This window comes from Myotis yumanensis, unplaced genomic scaffold (assembly GCF_028538775.1).
Source record: "Myotis yumanensis isolate MYYU_CA2020_CCGP unplaced genomic scaffold, mMyoYum1.0.hap1 SCAF_13, whole genome shotgun sequence".
Taxonomy (NCBI): Eukaryota; Metazoa; Chordata; class Mammalia; order Chiroptera; family Vespertilionidae; genus Myotis; species Myotis yumanensis.
In genome coordinates, this window is record NW_027223764.1 from 57,228,678 (window position 1) to 57,251,585 (window position 22,908).

The 22,908-nt window shown below is 50.9% G+C and overlaps 1 protein-coding gene across 1 annotated transcript in view; it reads left to right on the forward strand.

Moving 5' to 3' along the window:
* FRMPD2 (FERM and PDZ domain containing 2) overlaps positions 1–22,908 on the forward strand; it is a 68,651-nt gene that overhangs the window by 39,914 nt on the left and 5,829 nt on the right. The window contains 11 exon segments of the mRNA XM_070431942.1: positions 8,095–8,266; positions 13,246–13,310; positions 14,294–14,409; positions 16,376–16,499; positions 19,455–19,521; positions 19,523–19,597; positions 19,599–19,651; positions 19,654–19,664; positions 21,425–21,449; positions 21,452–21,481; positions 21,484–21,571. Coding sequence (XP_070288043.1) covers positions 8,095–8,266; positions 13,246–13,310; positions 14,294–14,409; positions 16,376–16,499; positions 19,455–19,521; positions 19,523–19,597; positions 19,599–19,651; positions 19,654–19,664; positions 21,425–21,449; positions 21,452–21,481; positions 21,484–21,571 — 826 coding nt within the window.

Genomic DNA, 22,908 nt, shown 5'->3' on the forward strand with positions numbered 1-22,908 from the left:
AGGAGTGAGCACAGAGAGTGAGGTGGGGAGGAAGGGAAGGTCAAAAACGGATGGGGACTCAGCGTCATCAAAGTAGTGGTTGTGGGCATCAGGCTTCATTTCAAGTAGAGTTCACAGAGGCCTCCAGAATTGTTCACCTAACGGACAGAGGGTGGACACTGCTCCCACTCCCTGTGGGGGAAGGTGGTCTGGGAGGTATTAACTCTCCTTTACTTTGGGGCAAGGTGGGAGCAGTGGAGGTGGGGGGCACCCAAGATGTACAAGGAATTCTAGGACAGGAGGACCAAATTTGACACAGGATGTTGTCAGCACGAGCTAAGCCTGAGCTCAGTGGAACTGCCCACTGTCACTATGGTCGAAGTCCGGTGGGCCAAGGGCTGACATCCTCCGGCCCTGTTGATCTCTGTGACATGGATGGGACACAGCATTTGTGCGGTGGCTGGTATATAGATGGCTTGGCCATGGATCCCCTTCAGACAGAATTCTGGAGTGAGCCCAGTGTTTTGAAATCCATTACCAATACCTGCTCAGCTGTCTACTGCTCTGTAATCTTGATCAAGTTATTTAACACATCTCTGCCTCAGTTTCCTCATTTTTTCCAGTGACAATAACCCCTCTGGGTGACTGTGGGAATTAAATAGTGTTCTAAAAGAATGAACATGGGCTGACTCAGCAGTGAGTGTCCTAATATTGGTGCCCTTCTCCTTGTTTCTAGGAGAGAAGGTAGGAACACAATCCCTCTAAAGGGGGATAGAATGGGGTTAAGGTCTAAGGCAGACACAGATACAGCAGTGTCATGGCTCCCTTAAGGGTGAGGTTATTTCCAAGCAAGTAGATTCGGGGAGGCATGGGCATGTGACATCAGTAGGATGAGAGGGAGGGAAGATGTGCAGGAATGCCATGAGCTAAGGCTCAAGTAGTCTTGCTAGAAAAATTAGTTGAGCGTCTGCTGTGTGCTTGTCCTGAGCTAGGTGCTGAGGAGTCATCAGCCATCAGAACAGACATAGTCCCTGCCCCATGGTGCTCTCAGAAGTGACAAAACAGGGCCTGTGTGGGCAGGTGTAGTTCGTGCTGTTGGTCTGGAGCCCAGGGCATGAGATGGAGTGGTCCAGAGCCAGAACAAGATGGGTGGGACCACATGTAGGCCTGTACATGGAAGAGGTGGGCTCCATACCCATGGCCATTCCTGAGCAGCTGTTCACTCAGCAACCCATAGAATGGGGGGCAGGGAGGAGGATGGAGGAACGTCAGTCTGCAGGCCATTAAGGACCATGAAGTCATTTGGTCTGGCCCTGCCAAGGCTAGGGATGAGTTAATTAAATGTTTGACGAAATAGAGCAAGCTAATTTTTAAGTTGATAATTTTGTATGGCCCACAAAAATAATGTTATAAATATCCAAATGACCCTCGGCAGAAAAAAGGTTCCCCACCCCTGCCTTAGACTAAGGATACCAGGGGGTGCCAACCTGATATACAACCTCCACCCTGCCCTTCTCCACCAAGGAGCTGGCCACCTGCTTCTCATCGCCTTTGCTGTGAAGCTCTGGCAAAGGGGTGGCTGCTTGACATCACTGGCTCCCTTTAGAACAGCACCCCTACCTCCTGTACCCCAACATCCATAAGCACTATCTATTTGTTGGTTAAAAGTGAACCTCCAGACAGCACAACAGGCCTATTCCCTCACTCTGGCACCCTGTGGAGGCTTTCAGTAAATGGCTTTTTAAAAAAAAAAAAAAATTATTTTATTTTTTACAGAGAGGAAGGGAGAGGGATAGAGAGTCAGAAATATCAATGAGAGAGAAACATTGATCAGCTGCCTCCTGCACACCTCCCACTGGGGATGTGCCCGCAACCAAGGTACATGCCCTTGACCGGAATTGAACCCGGGACCCTTCAGTCTGCAGGCCGACGCTCTAGCCACTGAGCCAAACCAGTTAGGGCTGTAAGTGGCTTTTTTAAGGTTTACATTTAAAAATTTACTTTAACTGCAGTAAAATACATGTGACACAAAATGTACCATCTTAACCATTTAAATTTTTTTAAATTAAATTTATTAGGGTGATCTTGGTTAATAGGAGCATGTAGGCCTCAAGTGCACATTTCTACAACACATTATCTGAATATTGCATTGTGTGTTTCCCACCCAGTCACATCTTTCATCACCACATATTTGACCCCTTCACCCATTACTACTTCTCCCCAATCCCTTTCCCCCTGGTAACCACCATACCATTGTCTGTCTATGAGTTGTTGTTTGTCTTGTTTGTTAATTTGTTGCTTTCAGTTTTATATCTCACATGTGAGTAAAACATATGGTTCTTGACTTTTTCTGTCTGACTTATTTCGTTTATCATGATATTCTCAACAATATTATCCATGTTGTTGCAAAGGGCAGTATTTCATCTTTTCTTATGGCTGAGTATTATATATGTAACTAGAGGCCCGGTGCATGAAATTCGTGCACGGGAAGGGGGTCCTCTCAGCTTGGCCTGCACTCTCTCCAATCTGGGATCTCTCAGAAACTTTGGCTCCTAACCGCTCACCTGCCTGCCAGCCTGATTCCCCTAACTGCTCTCCCCTGCCTGCCTCATCACCTCTAACCACCTCTGCCATGGCCCCTGTGGTTTGTGTCTCCAATCTGGCCCCCAGTAGCCCCACCACTGAGGTGGCGGGGCTTGGTGCTGCTGGGTGCAAGGTCCCCCTGTGGGTTTGTGTTTCCAATCCTGCCCTCAGCAGCCCCACCACTGCAGTGGCTGGCCTTGGGTCTGCTGGATGCCAGGGCTGCTGGGTGCCAGTCCTGCGGGTTTGTGTCTCTGATCCTCCCAGCAGCTCCAAGCACCATGGTGGCGGGGCTTGGGCCTGCTGGGTGCCGGGCTCCCTGCGTGTTTGTGTCTCCAATCAGGCCCCCAGCAGCCCCAGTGCCAGGGTGGTGGGCCTTGTGGTTGCTGGGTGCCAGCCTCCCTGTGTGTTTGTGTCTCTGATCCGGCCCCCAGCATCCCCAAGCACCACCTGGCCGCTATGGCATCACCATCTTTGTTGGGTTAATTTGCATACTCATCCTGATTGGCTGGTGGTTGTAGCAGAGTGATGACCATTTAAATGTTTCTCTTTTTTTTTTTGAATGTTTCTCTTTTATTAGTGTAGATGAGTGGCCAGATTATTATGACCACCTGACATTTATAGGCAAATTAGCTATAATTTCGCACTGAAGTTGCTAGAGGGCCAGACCATTATAAATAGGGAAGCAGGTTGTTTACCACGACAGTAGAAGTGATTTTTTTCTGAAGGTATGGGTAAACAATGCAATTTAATAGCTTTTGAATGGAGCGAGTACTAGCAAAGCAGCCAAAGGTCTGTTCGAACACCTTTGCTGTCTGCAGTTACCAAGAATGTACAGGAACACAAGGATTGGATAGTCGAGCATTGGAAAAAGTCATGTGGTCCAATGAATCACGTTTCCAGTTGCATCATGCAGATGGCAGAGTGAGAAGTTGGCGGAAACAGCATGAAAGCATGCACCCCACATGCATGAGTACAACCCTTCAAGCTGGTGGGGGCAGTGCTATGGTTTGGGGCATGTTTTTCTGGCATGATTTGGGCCCTTTAATTCGTGTGGAACAATGTCTGAAGAGCACAACATACCTAAGTATCATTGCTGATCAGATTCATCCTGTCATGTTGATGGCATATCCCAATGGAGATGGCTTCTTCCAACAAGACAATGTGCCATGCCACGGTGCTCGTATTGTGCAGGAGTGGTTTCAAGAACATGAGGGAGACTTTACCTTGCTTAGGTGGCCCCCATAATCACTGGATCTCAATCCAATTGAGCATTTGTGGGACAAAGTTAAAAGAGCCACCAGGCAGCTGGTTCCACAACCATCAGATCTCACAGAACTGGGCAGTGCTATTCGTTAGGCCTGGTGTCAGATTTCTCGCATCACGCATCACCTTTCAACATCTCGTGGAGTCAATGCCAAGAAGAATCACCGCAGTATTGAAGGCAAAAGGTAGCCCAACAATGTACTGATGGGGTGGTCATAATAATCTGGCCACTCAAGATTATCTACACTAATAAAAGAGAAACATGGTAATTGGCGTACGACCGCTACCCTTCCCATTGGCTAATCAGTGAGTATATACAAAGTAACTGTCAGCCAAGATGGCGGCCGGCAGCCAGGCAGCTGATGCGAACAGGGAGGCTTGCTTCCTTCAATGACAGAGGACTCCAACGTTCCCCGCCGGCCTCTGAGCTTCAGTTGGAAACATAGTAACATTTATAGAAGATAAACAAAAGCCCAGAAAGCTCCTGTCAGTCAGCCGGGATCTCAGAGCTGGAGTCGCAACATTGTTTCGAATACAGAAAACAAAGGCCAGAAACCTGCTTTCAGCCGAGCCTCAGAGAGAAAGCCGGCTCTCAGCTCCAGTGACAGCCATAGAAGGTAAATAAATGCCAGAATAAAAAAAGAGAGAAAAAGGAGAGGTTTGGAGCTTCAGTTGCCCGCCAGCCTGAAAACAGCCCTCAGCCCCTCACCCAGACTGGCCAGGCACCCCAGTGGGGACCCCCACCCTGAAGCAACAAGATGGCGGCGAATTTGCATACTGAAGGCAGGCGGCAGCAGGCAAGGCTGTCCGTGGTCTGGGACCCGGATCTGTGACCCTGCCGGGCGGGATCAGCCGAGCCGCGAGGCCTCCCGGCACCGGGATCAGCGTGACAGGGGGCAGCGCCCAAACCCCCTGATTGCCCTGCGGCTCTGTGGGTGATAGAGGGCGGCGCCCCAACCCCCTGATCAGCCCTGTGGCTCTGTGTGTGACAGGGGGCAGCGCCCCAACCCCCTGATTGCCCTGCAGCTCTGTGTGTGACAGGGGGCAGCGCCCCAACCCTGATCAGCCCTGCTCTGTGGGTGATAGAGGGCGGCGCCCCAACCCCCTGATTGCCCTGCGGCTCTGTGTGTGACAGGGGGCAGCGCCCCAACCCCCCCCCCCCCCCACGGGCCCTGCTCTATGTGAGATGGGGTAGAGCCATACCTCCCCATCGGCCCTGCCCTGAGTGTGACAGTGGCGGCGCCCCAACCTCCTGATCGGCCCTGCTCTGCGTGTGACAGGGTGTGGCGCCCCAACTGCCCCCCCCCCCCCCATGGACCCTGCTCTGTGTGTGACAGGGGGTGGTGCCCCAACTCCCCTATTGGCCCTGCTCTGTGCGTAACAGGGGGGAGCTCCTCAACCCCCTGATCGGCTCTGCTCTGTGCGTGACAGGGGGGAGCTCCCCAAACCCCTGATGGGCCCTGCTCTGTGTGTGACAGGGGGCAGCGCCCCAACCCCCTGATCGGCCCTGCTCTGTGCGTGACAGGGGGTGGCACCACAACCTCCCCATCGACCCTGCCTTGAGTGTGACGGGGCAGTGCCCCAACCCCCCAATCGGCCCTGCTCTGAGCCCAACCAGGCGCTGCACCTAGGGATTGGGCCTGCCCTCTGCCACCCGGGAGCAGGCCTAAGCCAGCAGGTCATTATCTCCCGAGGGGTCCCAGACTGCGAGAGGGCACAGGCCAGGCTGAGGGACCCCCCTTCCCCCCCCCCCCCCCCGAGTGCACAAATTTTTGTGCACCGGGCCTCTAGTATATATATATATCCATTCCACGTTGAAAGGCAGTTAAATCGCGTTGTTTACCCATATCTTCAGGAAAAAATCACTTCTACTGTTGTGGTAAACAACCTGCTTCCCTATTTATAACGGTCTGACCCTCTAGCAACTTCAGTACGAAATTATAGCTAATTTGCCTACAAACGTCAGGTGGTCATAATAATCTGGCCACTCAGTGTGTGTGTATATTGTCTGGTCATCCTTTCAACCAATCAAAGTATAATATGCTAATGATATGCTAAGGCCCCTCAACAGCTCTCTGTGATGTGCCCTGCCCACCAGGGGGCAGACGCTCTGACCAGTAGGTTAGCTTGCAAAGCTGGACCCTCAGCCATGTGCCTTTCATCCTGTGGTTGGAGCAGACTCAGGGCCTGCCCCAGCACTTCCACACAGCAGCCCAGCTCTGTCTGTTGGACTTCCCGACATGTCACAGTTCTTCCCACTGTGTTAGCTCTTCCCCCCACACTTTGCACAGGGGTAGGACTAGAAGGAGTAATAAAACTAGCCTTTTTAAATCAAGAACCATAATGCAGCTGAGCGGGGATCAATTGTGCTGTTCAGGAATGGATTGCTGTGTTAGAGGGTGTCAGTGTATGGACAACCAGGCACCTCATTCTTGGCCTCTGGTTGGTCCTCACGCTGCAAATTGGCTCTTGACAACCACACAAGGAGGAAGAAGACCAGGCTGACTTTGGTGCACAGAGAGCCAGATTTCAGTCCCAAGATTCAAGCCACCATCTCAGATTAGAATTTAGACAATGAGTGTTTCACAATGCCTGTGGGTTAAATGACCTCTCACAGCAGGTCTGTCACTGATAGGTAAAACTGCCTCATCACAGCTGAGGTCTCTTACACAGCTTCTCCCATTGGAGGAAGACCTTTCCATGGGGATGCTTGCTGGGTAACTGTGGGCAGAGTCTTGACAGTCATGAATTTCTACTTGGTTAGGCTGCTGTTGGGGCAGGCAGTGTAGACTGGAGGTTAGGGACAAGATAAAACATTTCCTCATGAGTGGCCATCACGGTCTACAATAGATTGAGTTTTAATTACCTGTAGAAGTTCTCCTAGCTTGTATTTCCATTAGGCAGGACACAGGTTGTAAAGCTTGACTTTTTAATCAGTCATAAGTCCTGTCTTCACTTCTCATGGAGGGAGTAGAAGAAAATGAACAGATGCTTACAACATTGGCAGAAGGGTCAGTGATCTGTGAATGACTGTCCAGAAATATGGCCTTACAGACAGTGGCCCTCCCATTATCTACTGAGTGCCTCTAGTTTGAATAACTTCAATAAAGTAAGTGAATTAAACATGTGAGTTTGGACACTTCTCTGGGTGCTAATGAGTCTGTATCAAAAGCAGCAAATCTACTTGTATGTTTCTATATCCAGATCTAAAGAAAATCTAACTTGTATACCTTCCTCCCACATACATTTGTGGAGCAGCTAATATTAACATATTGGCAATCAACATATTTATTGAGGCTCTACCAGGTTCACAGTGGCTGGGTCTGGGGCCACTTAGTGAGAAGTATGGGACACACTGAGGCCAGATGCTGATTGTTTGAGAGATTTTAGGAAAGTTCACAGCTTGAGCCAAGATAGGCTGTTTGTATGGAAAAGCTACTGGGAAGGGCTTGGGTGGGCCCAAAAGTTGGGTTGGATGGTGCCTCAGGGAATTGATGGGGTACCAAGCTGTAATTTCTCCTCATCTCTCTTTCCATATGTATATATAACCTCTAAGCCTCACCAACCCTATACAGTATCTGATATTATCAGTATTTTAGGTATAAGAAAATTGAGGTCTAGAATAAAGTATCTCCCCCAGGTTTTAACTTTTGATTCTCAACGTCATGTTCTTTCCTCTGTTCTGTGCCAGATCAAGGGTCAGGCATGGGGTAAGTATAAGCCATGGCCCAGCCTTCACCCACAGGGAGCCCACCACATGATTATTATCAAGTCCCCCAAGAGGACCCGATATTTTAAAGTTTGGATCACACGGTGATTGTCCAGAAGAGGCCAGCACTATCACCACCACACGCTGGTTGTGGGATCTTGCGAATGCTGCTTAATCTTTCTGACTCTGCCTTTTCATGATTGAACTGGGATAACAACTTCCTGCTGCAAATGATGAAAAGCTAGAAAGGGGTGTATGCGTGTGTGTGTGTGTGTGTGTGTGTGTTGCTCATCACACCTGGCACGTCAGGGGCAGCTGGCATTATTAACTCTCCGTGGCTCCCATATTTGCACAGTTGTGTCCCAAGGCTCTAAATCACATCCAGCATCTTCCCTTCCTATATTCTAATGCATCATCCTCACAAGGTACTGAATCACATCATTCCCAGCAGATATAAAGGTGTTTCTGCCATTGGTGAAAACGCTGTGCTCCACACAGAGATGCCACCGAGATGTTAGCTTTTCCAAGCTGTTGACTTCTTTCTTGACTTGTTTGTGCAGGTGTTGGTGGAAATACCCCAAGCTAGGAGAAGAATAGCACAGCCAATTCTGGGGTCTTCTCTCCAGACAGCCTGAGCCCTGGGCACCAGAGCAGTTTTTCATCACACACACAAGACCAGAAGAGAAATATTGAAGAACTAGAAATGGCTGGAACTCAGAGCTTACTGTCCAGGTGGAGGCCTCAGCCATGTGCTCTCCCATTAAAGGTAACTGTACTTGTGGTTCATTCTCTAGACTTTGAAGGAAAGAGAACAGTCTGTGGAGCCCATCAACCCTTGCCTCAAAGTCCCTTTTTGCTCTCTGTTTACTGTGTCAGGTGGAGGGAGGTTATTTAATTCCTCTGGCCCTCAGCCTTCTCATTTGCAAAAAGGAAATACATAACTGCACTGCATGGCTGTTGAGAAGAATATAAAGGGGAAAGGCAAAGCCCCCAGCACAGTGCCTGGGCCACAGGCTCAGTGTTTCAGCATCCAGTGTCCTCAGTCACAGATGCTTCCATGTGGTCTGAAGCTGTCAACTGAGTGTGCTGGTTCAGGGGCCTCCTGGGAGGTACAGTCCAAGGTCAGCTACCACCTTTGCCCTGCCCAGGTCCATCTGGCATGAGCTACAAAATATTCTGCAGATGTTTGCTATGTGTGCTGAGCATGGAGGAGCTTAAGAGAGCTCAGGCTGTGAACCAAGGCTGGCTACTGCTAGTGCTGGGTTTGGGGCCACTTAGTGAGAAGTATGGGACACACTGAGGCCAGATGCTGATTGTTTGAGAGATTTTAGGAAAGTTCACAGCTTGAGCCAAGATAGGCTGTTTGTATGGAAAAGCTACTGGGAAGGGCTTGGGTGGACCCAAAAGTTGGGTTGGATGGTGCCTCAGGGAATCACCAGGGCAGGGCTAACGGTGTGAACCAGATTGATGGAGACTCAGATATGTTGCCCACCTGTCGGCTCTGTGGAGGGAGGGCTCAGCAAAGAAACAATGGTTTCTGCCAGCACTACTGCCTGAGAGAAAGCTGCCCCTGCAGCCCTTGCCCTGGTGCCAGACAATTCAGTTCCTCCCGTATGTCCCTGTCACCTTTCCAGCATCTGCCCCAATGCTGGAGCTCAAAGCGAGTGAGTCTGAGTAAGTTTGTGTGTAGGCCTTTTAAGAGGAACACCTGGGACTCCAGCTGCCTCAGTGTCACTCAGCCACAATCCCTGCTGGTTTTCATAGCCAGAAGTTATGGGGACTTCTCTTCTTGTCACTGGAACCCTGGGCTGGGGAGCCTGGTGTGGTGGGGCTGGGACCCCTGACTCCTCAGGATGGAACTCCACAGTCAAGATATCCTCCTGATTTATATCCACCATATGTGGGGGTGGGACCAGCCTGTTCCACTTCTTCACCCCTCCTACCAGTCTAGATGTGGCTTCTTCTTTATATCCTTAGCTATAGGACTTCTATTCAGCTAGATTTTAGGTGGTTCTCAATGATGGCTGATCTACAGTTTAGTTGTAATTCTGATGTGGTTGTGGCAGGTTCCTAGTACTGTGTTTACCTATGCCACCATCTTGACTGGAAGCTCTCAGCCTCATTTTTATCTTTTGTGGTTGTGGTAATGATGCACCTTCACAGAGCTGTAGAGGGAAAAGTGCCCAGGACTGGCTCACAGTAGGATTCTAAGAATATTAGTTCTTTCCTAATCGGCCATGGTGCTCACCTAGACAGTGTGTTGCATGAAGAGCCAGATGTGGAGTCAACAAAAGAATAATACTAACAGTGGACATTTATTGAGTACTTAACCATGGGTCAGGCAGGGTTCTGAGCACATGGATGTCTATCCTATCTAATAAAAGACAAAAGGGTAATTAACCGTACTCCACTATGATTCCCATTGGCTAATCAGGGCAATATGCAAAATAACTGCCAACAAAGATGGCGGCCAGCAGCCACGCAGCTGAAGCAAGCAGGAGGCTTGCTTGCTCCAGTGATGGAGGAAGCCAAGGTTCCCCGCCTGCCGCGGCCTGGCTCTGAGCTCCGGAAGCAACAAATGTTTCAATTATAGAAGCTAAACAAACCCCAGATACCTGCTTTCAGCCTGCCACGGCCTCAGAGCTGGGAGTGCCAGTGACAGCAACAATGTTTCAATTATAGAGGGTAAATAAATCTCAGAATAAAAAAAAAAAAGGAGAGGCTGGGAGCTTCAGTTGCCCGCCAGCCTGAAAATGGCCCTAAGCCCCTCACCCAGACTGGCCAGGCACCCCAGTGGGGACCACCACCCTAAAGGGGGTGTGGTCAGCCTGAAAACAGCCATCAGCTCCTCATCCAGGCTGGCCAGGCACCCCAGTGGGACCCCCACCCTGAAGGGGTGTGACCAGCTGCAAACAGCCATCAGCCCCTCACTCAGGCCGGCCAGGCACCCAAGTGGGACCCCCACCCTGATCCAGGACACCCTTCAAGGCAAACCAGCTGGCCCCCACCCATGCACCAGGCCTCTATCCTATATAGTAAAAGGGTAATATGCAAACTGACCCTAACATCAGAAAGACTGGGAATGACTGGTCACTATGACACATATTGACCACCAGGGGGCAGACACTCAATGCAGGAGCTGCCCTCTGGTGGTCAGTGAGCTCCCACATGGAGGAGCTCTGCTCAGCCACAGCCAGGCTGATGGCTGCCAGTACAGCAGTGGTGGTGGGAGCCTCTCCTGCCTCCTCAGCAGCACTAAGGATGTCTGACTGCAGCTTAGGTCTGCTCCCTGCTGGCAAGTGGACATCCCCCGAGGGCTTCCAGGCTGCCAGAGGGATGTCTGATTGCCATATTAGGCCCAATCCCCTGGGGAGCAGGCCCAAGCCAGCAGGTGGTCATCCCCTGAGGGGTCCCAGACTGTGAGAGGGCACAGGCCGGGCTGCAGGACACCCCCCGCAAGTGCACAAATTTTTGTGCACCGGGCCTCTAGTCTATATATATAAAAGCCTAAGCGACCATTACGGCTGAATGACCAGTCAACCGGTCACTATGATGTGCACTGACCACCAGGCGGCAGATGCTCAATGCAGTAGGTTAGCTGTGGTCAGTGTGCTCCCACAGCTAACCTTTCGTGGCTGGCCAAACTCCCACGGTCCCTCCCCCTGGACTGAGCTAGGCGGCCCTAATCAGCTCTGATGGCCAGCCAGGCTGAGGGACCCCACCCGTGCACGAATTTGTGCACTGGTCCTCTAGTCTCATATAAGGTTGATGATAAGCCTATGAGATAGTTACTCCTTTTATAGGTGGGGTACCTGAGGCACAGAGAGAAAAGGAACATGCCTATGGTCTCTCAGGGAGTAAATGGCAGAGCTGGGATTTGAATCTGAGAAGGAGACTCCAGAGCAGAAACTTTCACCCTGGGCCATACTTTGGAAGGCTCCTTTTGTAGGAAGTGGGTCATAGAGGGCTTCTGTTGAACTGAGAATTTTTTAGCTTATTTTATCCTGTTTAGTTTCCTATGTGTTAATTGTGTTTTCCAGTATGGTGGACTAACAAGCAGCTAACAAACCAAAGGGGGCAGATAGACAGAAAGCTAGTAGTATCTGTGCCCCCATATTCCGGGCACAGTTTAGTAAAAGTCTCTTCCCCACTAGACAGTAGGATGATATGGGCAGGTCTGTCTGATCACTGACATCTCCCTGGCTACTTGCACAGTGCCTGGCACATAATAAGTGTTGTTGCATGATTGGACAAATAAATAAACAATCCTACTTTGTTATTGTCACAATACCAAGCAAATGCCTGGCACATGGTAGACAATTCTTAACTTCTGTTAAGGATTCATCTGCTATAAAGTAGAAACCCAGTGCAGCTGCTCTTCCTGGGGATGATTGGAGGTCCTCCTGAGGTTTTCTTCTGCTCAAGAAGCTGCTGTGATCTGGTATCGAGCATGCCATCACTTTGCTGGTGTCATACATGAACCAACTGGATGACTTCAGTTCTCATAATGATATTTGCATCTTGAGTAGAGACAGGAGGGGACTTTCACTTGTTGAGTCGCTGCTATGTGCTGGGCATCATCCGCTGTCACAGTTAGAAGAGGAGCTCTCATTCCATTTCTGTGGACTGGGAACTAAGAACAGAGAGACTAAGGACTGGTCCAAGGTCATGTAGGGAGGAGTTGATAAAGCTGGGAACAAATCCCCTGTTGGCCCAACCCTGAAGCTAATGCCCCTTTTGATGTGCAATGCTACCAATTCCTGAGAGGTGAGAGCTAAGAGGGGCCATCTGCTTAGGCAGGGCAACTGATCTCATGCTGTTTTTGTTTTTGTTTCTTTGGGTGCCGGTTCTTTTCCTCCATTACTTTCAGAAACCAATGCCAGTGGAATCTACTTTGTGGAACTGGTTAAAGAAGTTGAGTGCTAACTCTGAGGTTATGCTGGGCAAAAGGAGAGGGCAGCAGGGTGGGGCTGGAGAGAAACAAGCCAAAGGTGAGAGGGATAATCCATAGTCATGATAGAACCTGGTGCGCCCAGTCCCAAGCCCAGGATGAAGTTGGGTTGGCAAGACCTCTGTTCAGGATAGATACTTTGCATTTGGTTGGTGAACTCTTTCTGCGGACCCTGGAGGAGGAAGGAGACACCTGGACAGGAATGATGTAACCCCACTGATCTAGGAATCTGTATAGATGTGTGTGTGCATACATGAAGTAATTATAAGAAAAAGATAGAGTTGGGTCTTTATCTAGTGACCTGCAGGGATGTTCGTGATCAACTATTAAGTTTAAAAAAGCAAGTTGCAGAATACCATGTAGTTTAATTCTACTTTTGTATCCACAAACCAAACACAAGCACACAGGACATGCCAGGCACCAGTCAGTGGGTGAGCCAGGTACCAGCCCATCGCCCTGTCCACCTATGTTGGTTATTGCTTGTGGAGAGACAGTGTGGTGCATCGATGAGACTCCAATTTTCCAGCACCTGCCATGGGCCACTGCTGGGGCTGGGTACGGCTCAGCTCCCCCAAGCAACTGGTATCTTATGAGCACCTAACCTTACTGCTCACGCATAACATGGGATTGGCAAGCCAGTGAATATATAAGATGGTGTCACATGGAGATGTGTAAGGGGGGACAGTGGCAGGCAGATGGGGCTCTTTAGAGGTGAGTTTCTCATTGTACTTTCAGGGTATTAGCACCGCATGCTGTGTAGAGGGATCTACATGAAATCCATCCTTCCTGGAGGACCAGCTGCCAAGGAAGGGCTGGTCCTGCAGAGTGAGGCATGGAGCCGTGCTGGGCACCAGGAGTGCTGCCGCTCCCACTGAGACTCTGAGCAAATGACGGCTTCAGCAGTCCTGGCTCCCTTGACTGGAAAAGGGATGAGTTAGCCTGGTCCACCACCCGATAGGTTCCTATCGCAGCCAGGTGTCTATAGGGTCACATTGGGAACCATAAGGTGAGTTAAAAAGATAAGATTTAAAAAGGGGGGGAGAGATCAACCAAAGGACTTGTATGCATGCATATAAGCATAACCAATGTATACAGACACCAGGGGATGAGGGCATCAGTGGGGGGATGGGGGACAATGGGGGGATAAGGACACATTTCTAATATCTTAATCAATAAAGGAAAAAATAAAAAATAAAATAAACATGCTACTGTTTTGCCTTCATGGGAACAAACAGTGCTTGAACAAACATCAAGGACAGAGCGCTGGGTGAGGCCCGCCTGAGCCTCTGCCTCTGGGGGGCCTCTGCCGGGCCTCCTCTCTGCCCTTCCTCGTGTCCACTCCCTGAAGGAAGGGGAATTTACATTGTTCTCCAAAGGCCACAGTGCAGTGAAAAGGGAACTTAGCACCTCACTTCTTCTCCCCTAGAATTCCAGTGTCTCTGGCATCAAACAGGTCTCCCTGACCTTTTTTGAAATAAAAAAAATATATATCCTGGAGATAAATATTATTTTAAAAGGGACTTTTAAAAACTTTACAAAACAGTTTGCCAGGGAACTAGGAGAAAGGATGAGGTTGCACAGAGATGGCTAACCTGTCCATCCAAGGAGTTCTCTGTCCTGGTCTGCGGGGTGTTCAGAGCTCCTGGCCTGTGGGGTGTTCAGAGCGTCGCTGGTGCTCAGGCTCGGCTGCACTCCCGCAGCGTGGCTTCCTGCCTCTCAAGGCTGCATGGCTGCACATGGGCAGGGACTCCCAGAGAGTCCTTCCTGCAGCCTCAGGACCCGTGGGCATGGCATCTGTCTCCCCCCAGGTGACAGGCTCCTGCAGGTAGACAGAAAGAGTCTGAGTGGCCTCATCCACAAGCAGGCCGTGCAGTGCCTCAAGGGCTCTGGGCGGGTAAGGGCACCCTCACTCATTCCTGGGAGAGTCCCTTCCTTCCAGAGTTTCTGCACAACATTAGACACTGCAATTGCCCCTGGGTGGGAGGGGCAGGTAGAAAGCAAAACAAAACTTCCTTCTTCTCTTGCTTCTTCCTTTAGCACAACTTTCCCACGTGGGTGTGAAGGCCAGGAGGAAGCAGACCGATGTCCCCAAGCAGAACACCTACTGTCTATAAATAGCCTTGAACAACTTACTTGCCATTTGCCTAGATTCTGGCATCTCACAGCTGGACAGAGCTGATGGAGTGTGGCCACTGCCCCGCCTGGCTCTGGCTGCCTCTTGCCCTCTGCTCCAGCTCCCACTGACCAGTATTCCACCTGCTCCCAGGCCCTCTCCCTAACCTGCCTTTGCACATGCTGCACCCCACCCAGTTCACACCATTCCCATCCTGCTGCGTGGTTACAAGCCACATTGTCCTGAGAATCCTGTCATTACAATGCGCCAGGAATTCAAGACTGAGCTGGAGGCACTCACCCACTAGGTGCTCTGTATATGGCGCAGTGCCCAGGCGGCACCTGGGTATTGCCATGTTGTGTTCCACCTTCTGCCCAAGGTGGCAGGCTTTGCTCACCCCAGGGTCCTACACTGCAGGGCTAGCATCACTCTCCTGGGAACTGGGGAGCCAGCAGAGACAGAAAGGACTCCTGGGCCCCTTCTGGCAAACGTGGCTTCCTTTCCCAAAGCCATCTCCTGGTGACGGCGATTTACTTATATTGGCAGCCTCAGTTCACATATCTTGGGAACAGAATCATGATTTATTAGGTCTCTGTTCTTTAGACCTTTGCTAATTAACGTGATTACGAAGGCACTGGGCCAGCCTAGCGGTGGTGATGACCGTAGGAACTGTCACTCGGATCGTGGGCTTAGTGCTAAATGATACTGCAGAGGAAGAGTGTTAGTCGGGCCAAGGCCCCTGAATGAAGCTTGGCATTTCTGAAAAGCATCCAGCTGATATCTAGCCACTGGCCCTCAGCCATGCTTTGGGTAATAGGAGTTAGAATGTGTGGGGAAGAGAATGGAAATCGAACCAGAAGGAAGGGGGTCAGGTTGGCATGGGCTTGGTACACCGTGCTAGGGGTGGGACTTTAGCTGATAGGAAACATTGGAGACTCATTATCATTATGTTTTAAAATAGATTTTAGAGAGAAGCAGAGAGAGAGGGAGAGAGAGGGAGAGAGAAAGGGAAACATGGGTTTGTTGTTCCACTTATTTCTGCATTCACTGGTTGATTCTTATATGTGCTCTGACCACGGATCAAACCTGAAACCTTGGCGTATTAGGACAATGCTCTAGCCAGCTGAGCTATCCAGCCAGGTCTGCATTGGAGATTCTTAACCAAAGTGTTGTCTTTTCAATTTGTGTCTTTGATCAATCCCTGGGTAGCCACGAGGAGGGTGGGCCACAGGAGGAGATAGGGTCCAGCAAGCCAAGGAGCCGGCCACAGTCCAGCTGGGCTTGATGGCAAAAGAGGGAGTGGACAAGCTCTGAGGGAAAGCTTCTGATGGAGAACATTCAAGCCTTAGAAGTCAGATGGGAATTTGGAGGGCAGAGGGGAGAGCGGGACCACTGCAAGTGTGGCCCCTGGGAGATTAGAGGGACGGCTCCACGTTCTGGGGGAGCAAATGCACGGGGAGAAATGTTTTAGGCAAAATGAGGGGGAGGAAGTGAGGATGGGTGAGGGAATAAGATGAACGTGACCTTGAATACCCTGAAATAGAGGCACACACATTGCTTTCAGGAGCATTTGTCCAATAGGCAGTGGAAATATGGCTTTGGATCTTATCAAATAGGCTGGCTTGGAGATTTTGATTTGAGATTCAAATGAAGCAGCTACTGAAAGTATCAGAAAATTAAAAAGCATTTTCAGGGTGAAGGGGGAGCCTCCTGGGTGCCATCTGAAGTATAAACCGAGTTTGTTCCCCACCTAGATCGCAAGCCTGGTCTTAGGGAGAAGAGGCCCAGGACTGCACAGAAGTGTCCTTCTGTTAATAGCAGGACGGGAGTTGAATGCATGGCTGTTTCCTTGGCAACAGCCTTGCCTGGCAGGCCTGCAAGCTGTGTCTTGGTGACAGATGGTGAGAGGAGAGAGAATCGAGTGTTACTATTGACATGTCATCCTGGGTTGCTTTCAAATTGTCGGCTGGAAAGGGGAAGCGGGAAGGCTTCCTCTGGGTTCCCCAAAGATAGTGAGCAGTGGTGGCCGTGATGTGGCGGCTTTCCGAAGGCGATCTAACAAAACCTGTTTCCGGAAGAATAATGCATCGTCCCCAAGTGGTTGCCAGGCGTAATTCTGTTCTGAAACCTGCGGTTTCCTGATCAGCTGCTGCTTGAGTATAACATTAGGGGGTGACAGTGAAAGGAAAGGGTCATGCATTTTCTGTCCAAAGTTCCACACTCAAGCCAAGACCTTTGCAGCAGGAGCCGGAGGAAAGATGAGGCAGGCCGGAGAGAAAGGAGCTCAGAAGCAGCCTTTTGTCAGCAGCCTTTAAAAAGCAGACCCACAGTCAGTGTGCGTGGGCATGGCTGCACATCTGCGGGCAGTCTGCCCCTCTGCACATCCCTGTGACTTTGTTTCCTGCTGGGAAAAGGTTTATTTCCTGGGATATCATGATCTGAAGCTTACAATTTTCCTTTTTAAAAATATTTTTTATTGACTTCAGAGTGGAAGGGAGAGGAATAGAGAGATAGAAACATCAATGATGAGAGAGCATCATTGATTGGCTGCCTCCTGCACACCCCACACTGGGGATCGAGCCCGCAACCCAGGCATGTTCCCTTGACCGGAATCGAACCCTGGACCCTTCAGTCCACAGGTCGATGCTCTATCCATGGAGCCAAACTGGCTAGGGCCGTTTTTCGATCCCTTTATAAGGTTTTCTGGAAGGTATAAGACAGGTTGAATGCAGGTAGCCATAGTGAGAGACAGGCTTGGTGGAGGCACACGTGTGCCTGAAACAAGTCTGTCCTCTTTCATTGCTGCTCGTAGACTCCAGTGAGGACTTGGGAAACTGACCACGCAATGAGCTGAAGGGGCCAGATGATGGCAAAGGTGAAATTAGTCTCCACACACTTGAACCTAAGAGCTTCTGGGGCTTTTATTCTTGCCCCAAGTCAGAGTTCACAGGCGCTCTGTCCCTCCTCTGACTGACAGCCAGCTGAGCTGGAGAGAGAAATGAGGGGGCGCTGAGAGGCCCAGTGGCTGCCGGACCACTCAGGCTCCTGGATTGTGTCCCTCTTGGGTGCCCAGAGGCAGTTGTTTTGTCTTATGATCAGCCCACATGGCTAAACAAAACAGCAGCTAAAACATTTCCATGGAATTGTCTCCATAGTCTAATTATGCAAAATTTAGTTTCAGGGAAATTCAAAAGTGATTGAGGCTCTAAAGGAGTCCGAGAAGTGTGTGTGATACTAGTTTTAGTAAAGACCGTGGGCATACTGTGTCTGTCCCTGAATAGGTCTTTACGGCCAGATTTTGTTGATCATCTGTCTGATAAGATAGCCACTCATCACATGTGGCCATTAAGTACTTGAAATGTGACCAATCCAAATTGATAACACATACTCGCAATTCCTGAGGACTTGGTTCATGAGAGGAGTGTAAAATAGCTCATTAATAATTATTTTGTGTTGATTATAAGGTGAACTGGTAATATTTTTAGATATATTTAGATATATATCCTATATAATAAAAGCCTAGGTGGCATTGCCCAACGTTGTCAAAAAATGGCCACTGTGATGTCATCACAAGATGGCTGCCACAAGATGGCTACCCTCACATCGTCACAAGATGCTCAACACAAGATGGCCGGCAGGGGAGGGAAGTTGGGGGCAACCAGGCTTGCAGGGGAGGGCAGTTGGGGGCAACCAAGCCTGCAGAGGAGGGCAGTTGGGTGCAACCAGGCTGGCAGGGGAGGGCAGTTGGGTGCAACAGGCCTGAATGGGAGGGCAGTTAGGATTGACCAGGCCGACAGGGGAGGGCAGTTGGGGGCCATCAGGCCGGCAGGGGAGGGCAGTTGGGGGCAAGATCAGGCAGACAGGGGAGGGCTATTGGGGAGGGCCAGGCCAGCAGGGGAGGGTAGTTGGGGGCCATTAGGCCTGCAGGGGAGGGCAGTTGGGGGAGATATCAGGCCAGCAGGGGAGGGCAGTTGGGGACGAGATCAGAATGGCAGGGGAGGGCTGTTGGGGGCGGGCAGGCCAGCAGGGGAGGGTAGTTGGGGGCCATTAGGCCTGCAAGGGAGGGCAGTTGGGGGTGAGATCAGGCCAGCAGGGGAGGGCAGTTGGGGGTTACCAGGCTGGCAGGGCAGGACATTTGGGGGCAATCGGGCCATCAGGGAGGGCAGTTGGGGGGCAAACTGGCCGGCAGGGGAGGGCAGTTGGGGGTGACAAGGTTGGTAGGGCAGGGCAGTTAGGGGCAATCGGGCTGGCAGGGGAAAGCAGTTGGGGGTGATCAGGGCAGCAGGGGAGCAGTTAGGCATCTATCAGGCCAGCAGGGGAGTTGTTAGGAGGTGATCAGGCTGGCAGGCAGAAACGGTTATGGACAATCAGGCAGGCAGGCAGGTGAGCTGTTAGGAGCCAGTAGTCCTGGATAGTGAGAGGGATGTCCGACTGCTGGTTTAGGTCCAATCCCTGTGAGATTGGGCCTAAACCGGCAGTCAGACATCCCTCAAAGCATCCCAGATTGGAGAGGGCGCAGGCCAGGCTGAGGGATAACCTCCCTGTGCATGAATTTCATGGACCAGGCCTCTAGTTCATAAATAAAACATATGATTAAGTTTACCTGTTTCGTTGTTAAACATGTAGCTATTTGAAAACTTCGACATTACATATGTGGTTTGCATTTGTAGCTCACAATATATTTCCATTGGACAATACTGATCTACAACATGTATGAGACTCTCATAAAAATTAGCAAAATGAAATCTTTTTATGTAAAACACGGAATCCATCTCCTTGACAGTTTGCCTTCTGAGGCTGGTTGATTTATGTGTAATGTGCTGAAGGGCTGATCTCCCTCACACCCTACTATACAGGTGTGAAGTTTGAATTCGAACTGAGGAAGACTGCTGCTGGTGTGGGATTCCCTTTTGTGCAGATGGAGAGAGAGCTGCAGCCACCTCGATAATGATCTTGTGAGGAATAAGCGGCTCTTCCCAGGGCAGCCAGCTGAGGAGAGCAGCCATCGCAGCTGGTGGCATTATCCTGGCTGCAAATGGAAAGCCCACGGACGGCTCCTCTTCCAGGTGGGAGGCCATGAAGGCTGCAGCCTGAGTGCATGCTGGTGTTGGCCATGCTCTCCCAGGCCCACCCACTGTGAGGGATGCTCTCGGCTCTTGTCAATCAGCCCTGGCGCCTGCACTGTGATCACCTAAAGAGAGCAGTCTGCAGCACATTCTCACATTTAATTTTTCATCTTAGTTTTTAAATATCTGACCTTGAATCAGCCTTGCTTTAATTAGGCTCATAATAAAATGGAAGATAAACCCTGACTTTTGTGTTGTCTAAAGGTATAACACATTCTGGGAGGTGAGTGTGAGGGCTGAAGGGACTCCAGTGGGTCCCTTTCTGTCCTCCCCCGCTTTTCTACTAAATTTACAGCTTTTGATGCATAGTGTTGCATTGTTTATCCTGTATCATCAAAAATCCTATATAATGAAAGCCTAATATGCTAAGTGTCTGGTTGGCCATTCAACCAATCAAAGTGTAATATGCTAATGATATGCTAATGATGCTCAACCGCTCACTATGATGTACACTGACTACCAGGGGGCAGACAGTCAACCAGTCAACCAGTTGCTATGATGTACACTGACCACCAGGGGGGGAGATGCTCCGACTGGTAGGTGAGTTTGCTGCTGGGGTCTGGCTAATTGGGACTGAGTGAGATGGGCCGGACACTCCCTGGAGCCCTCCCCATGGTCCCTCCCTGGCCCTGATCATACACTGGTGGGGTCCCTCGGCCTGGCCTGGGCCCTCTCACAATCCAGTATTCCTTAGGGAATGTCGGGGAGCTGGTTTCTTGGCCCGATCCCACAGGCCAGGCCAAGGGACTCCACTGGTGCATGAATTCATGCACTGGACCTCTAGTGTAATTTATGAAAGACAGTGAAAAGTGGATGCTTTTCAATGCTTATAGCACAAAATCTCTATGGAATACTGTACATATCAGTCAGGGTCCTGGCAGAAAATTGAGTCATTTGAGGAGAGTTTAATAAAGGTGTGGGCAAGGGAAATAATGGAGCCCTGGGGCTGGGAACCAGGGTGCAGTGATCCACTCCCCTAAGTCCAAAGGGACATGGGAAGGAGCAATTACCACACCCCAGAAGCTGAGAGAGCTGGTGGAGTGAGCTCACTGAAATGAGCTGTGACACGAACTGAGGGACGCAGTCTCCTGTGACTACCCCATGGGGAGGGAGGCAGGCACACACACACACACACACACACACACGCACTACCCAGCTTCCCTCTCCTCCCACCCTGCAGCCCTCACAGACATGCCCCCAGAGCACAGGGCATGCTGACAAAGCCAGAGGAGGGCCTGGGGTGGGTGAGGAGGGCCCGGGGTAGGTAGGGAGGGCGGAGCGTCCCCAGGACAGTGTATGTATAGGTGGGGATGCCTATCCATCTGCTTCGGATCTCAGAACTGTCCTCTAGAAACTGGGGCAGTAGCACAGGTGAGAGGTTCCGAGGGCCGAGCTGAGTGTTGGCTGGTGATGCTGAGAGGGGGGTCTTGGGAGGAAAGGAGGTTGAGAGAGCAACAGCACCTTGCTTGAGCCACTGTGTCCCTGAAGAGAAGGCATCATCATTGGTGCACTCCCTCGGGGGAGCTCAGGCCCTGCCTTGCCTCCGCCCACTCTGGGAAATCAGCCCCAGTGGTCTTCTCCAGTTTTCGGAACTGAGGAGCTTATCCAGGTGGGATAGGGAGCGGCGCCAGGGCGGTGGTGGAGAGCTCAGAGGAGAGCACAGCCATCCAGCCCCGCACCTAACTGTTTGCCTCCTGTAGGCGGTGCTCCATTTACTGCAAGGGGCCTCTCGGAAGTCACGTTCCTGCTTCGCCGACCCTTCCGGGGGTCTTGCCTGGGATGGACCAGGGCTGGCAGGCAAGATGTGGTGCCCCTGCCCTCTCCATAGGCACCCCATTTCCTGGCTGGTGCGTTTGAGAAGCCCAGCTTTGCCTTAGGTAGGGTTCGACGCCACCTTCTCACTGGGGCCGGAACATAGCTGGCCCCCAAACCTCCATTGGTTGAAACAAATTCCTGAGGTCTTATCTCTGCCATTTCCCTCCCCTCCCTGCTTCTGCCTCTCCTGACGTTTGAATCTCCCTGCACATGGTCACATGTGCAGATCCTGGCCATGAACGCGCTAGAGCCAGGCTCCCCGGCAGCCCAGGCTGATTGCGGGGAAACTGGAAACAAGAGGAGTAGATGCGAAACCAGAGTGTCCATGCTGAGGAGTGGAATGGGAAACAGAATGTGCATCCGCCCTCCTAAAGCATGACTTCCACATGTGGTCCAGGGAAAAGAGAGGCATTGGGATCAGGGAAATTCAGAAGTTTTACCTTGATGCCTGTATTAGGTTCTCTAGAGAAACAGAACCATTAAGATGTGTATGTGTGTAGGTATATATGTGTGCCAATAGCAAGTACATATATATATGCATAGAGGAAGAAGGGAGGGAGGGAGAAACTGAGTAGGGAAGAGAGAGGGAAGGGGTGGGAAGGGGAGGAGAGAGGAGTGAAGAGAAATTTGAAGGAATTGTCGGGGCTGGCTAGTCTAATTCTGCAGGACATGTGGGCAGTCTGGGGGCAGTGTTCATTCTTTCTTGAAGATCTCAGCCTTTTTCTCTTAAAACCTACAACTGATTGATGAGGCCTGAGGGCAATCTGCTTTACTCACAGTCTACTGATTTAAACATTAATCTCACCTGACAAATACCTTCACAGAAACATCTAGACTAGTGTTTGACCAAATACTGGGCACTGTGGCTTGGTCAAGTTAGCACTTAAAATGAACCATCACAATGCCGCGTGTTGGGTGCCTGGGACACAGACCGCAGCAGAGATGTACTGCTCCCGGGAGGATGCGGGAGGCAGGGCGGGGAAGGAATGTGGTACAGCTGCAACAGAGGCCTTGGCTGACCCCACAGAGATCTCTGGAGCTGGGAGGGCCTCTCGGAGCTGTCCTTAAGAGGGGCAAGTGAGCCTGTGTCTTTCATGAGCAGCAACTGGCTCTGGGGCATGGCTGCCCCAAGGGAGGGGCCCGCCTCTGACTTTGGCTGAGGAAGCTCCCTTGAGCAGCAGAAGGGGCTAGCTGAGTGCCATCAGCAGCCGGCACTCCTAGCAGCTGGCAGAGAGGACCTTGGTCCTGGATGGTCTGTGTGGACACCCTGGAATCTTCCGCACCTGCTCCGCACTCGCTCGCTGCATGGGCGTTGGGCAATTGCCTAACTTCTCTAGGGCCCATGATTCCTCATACAAAACGAGGATTA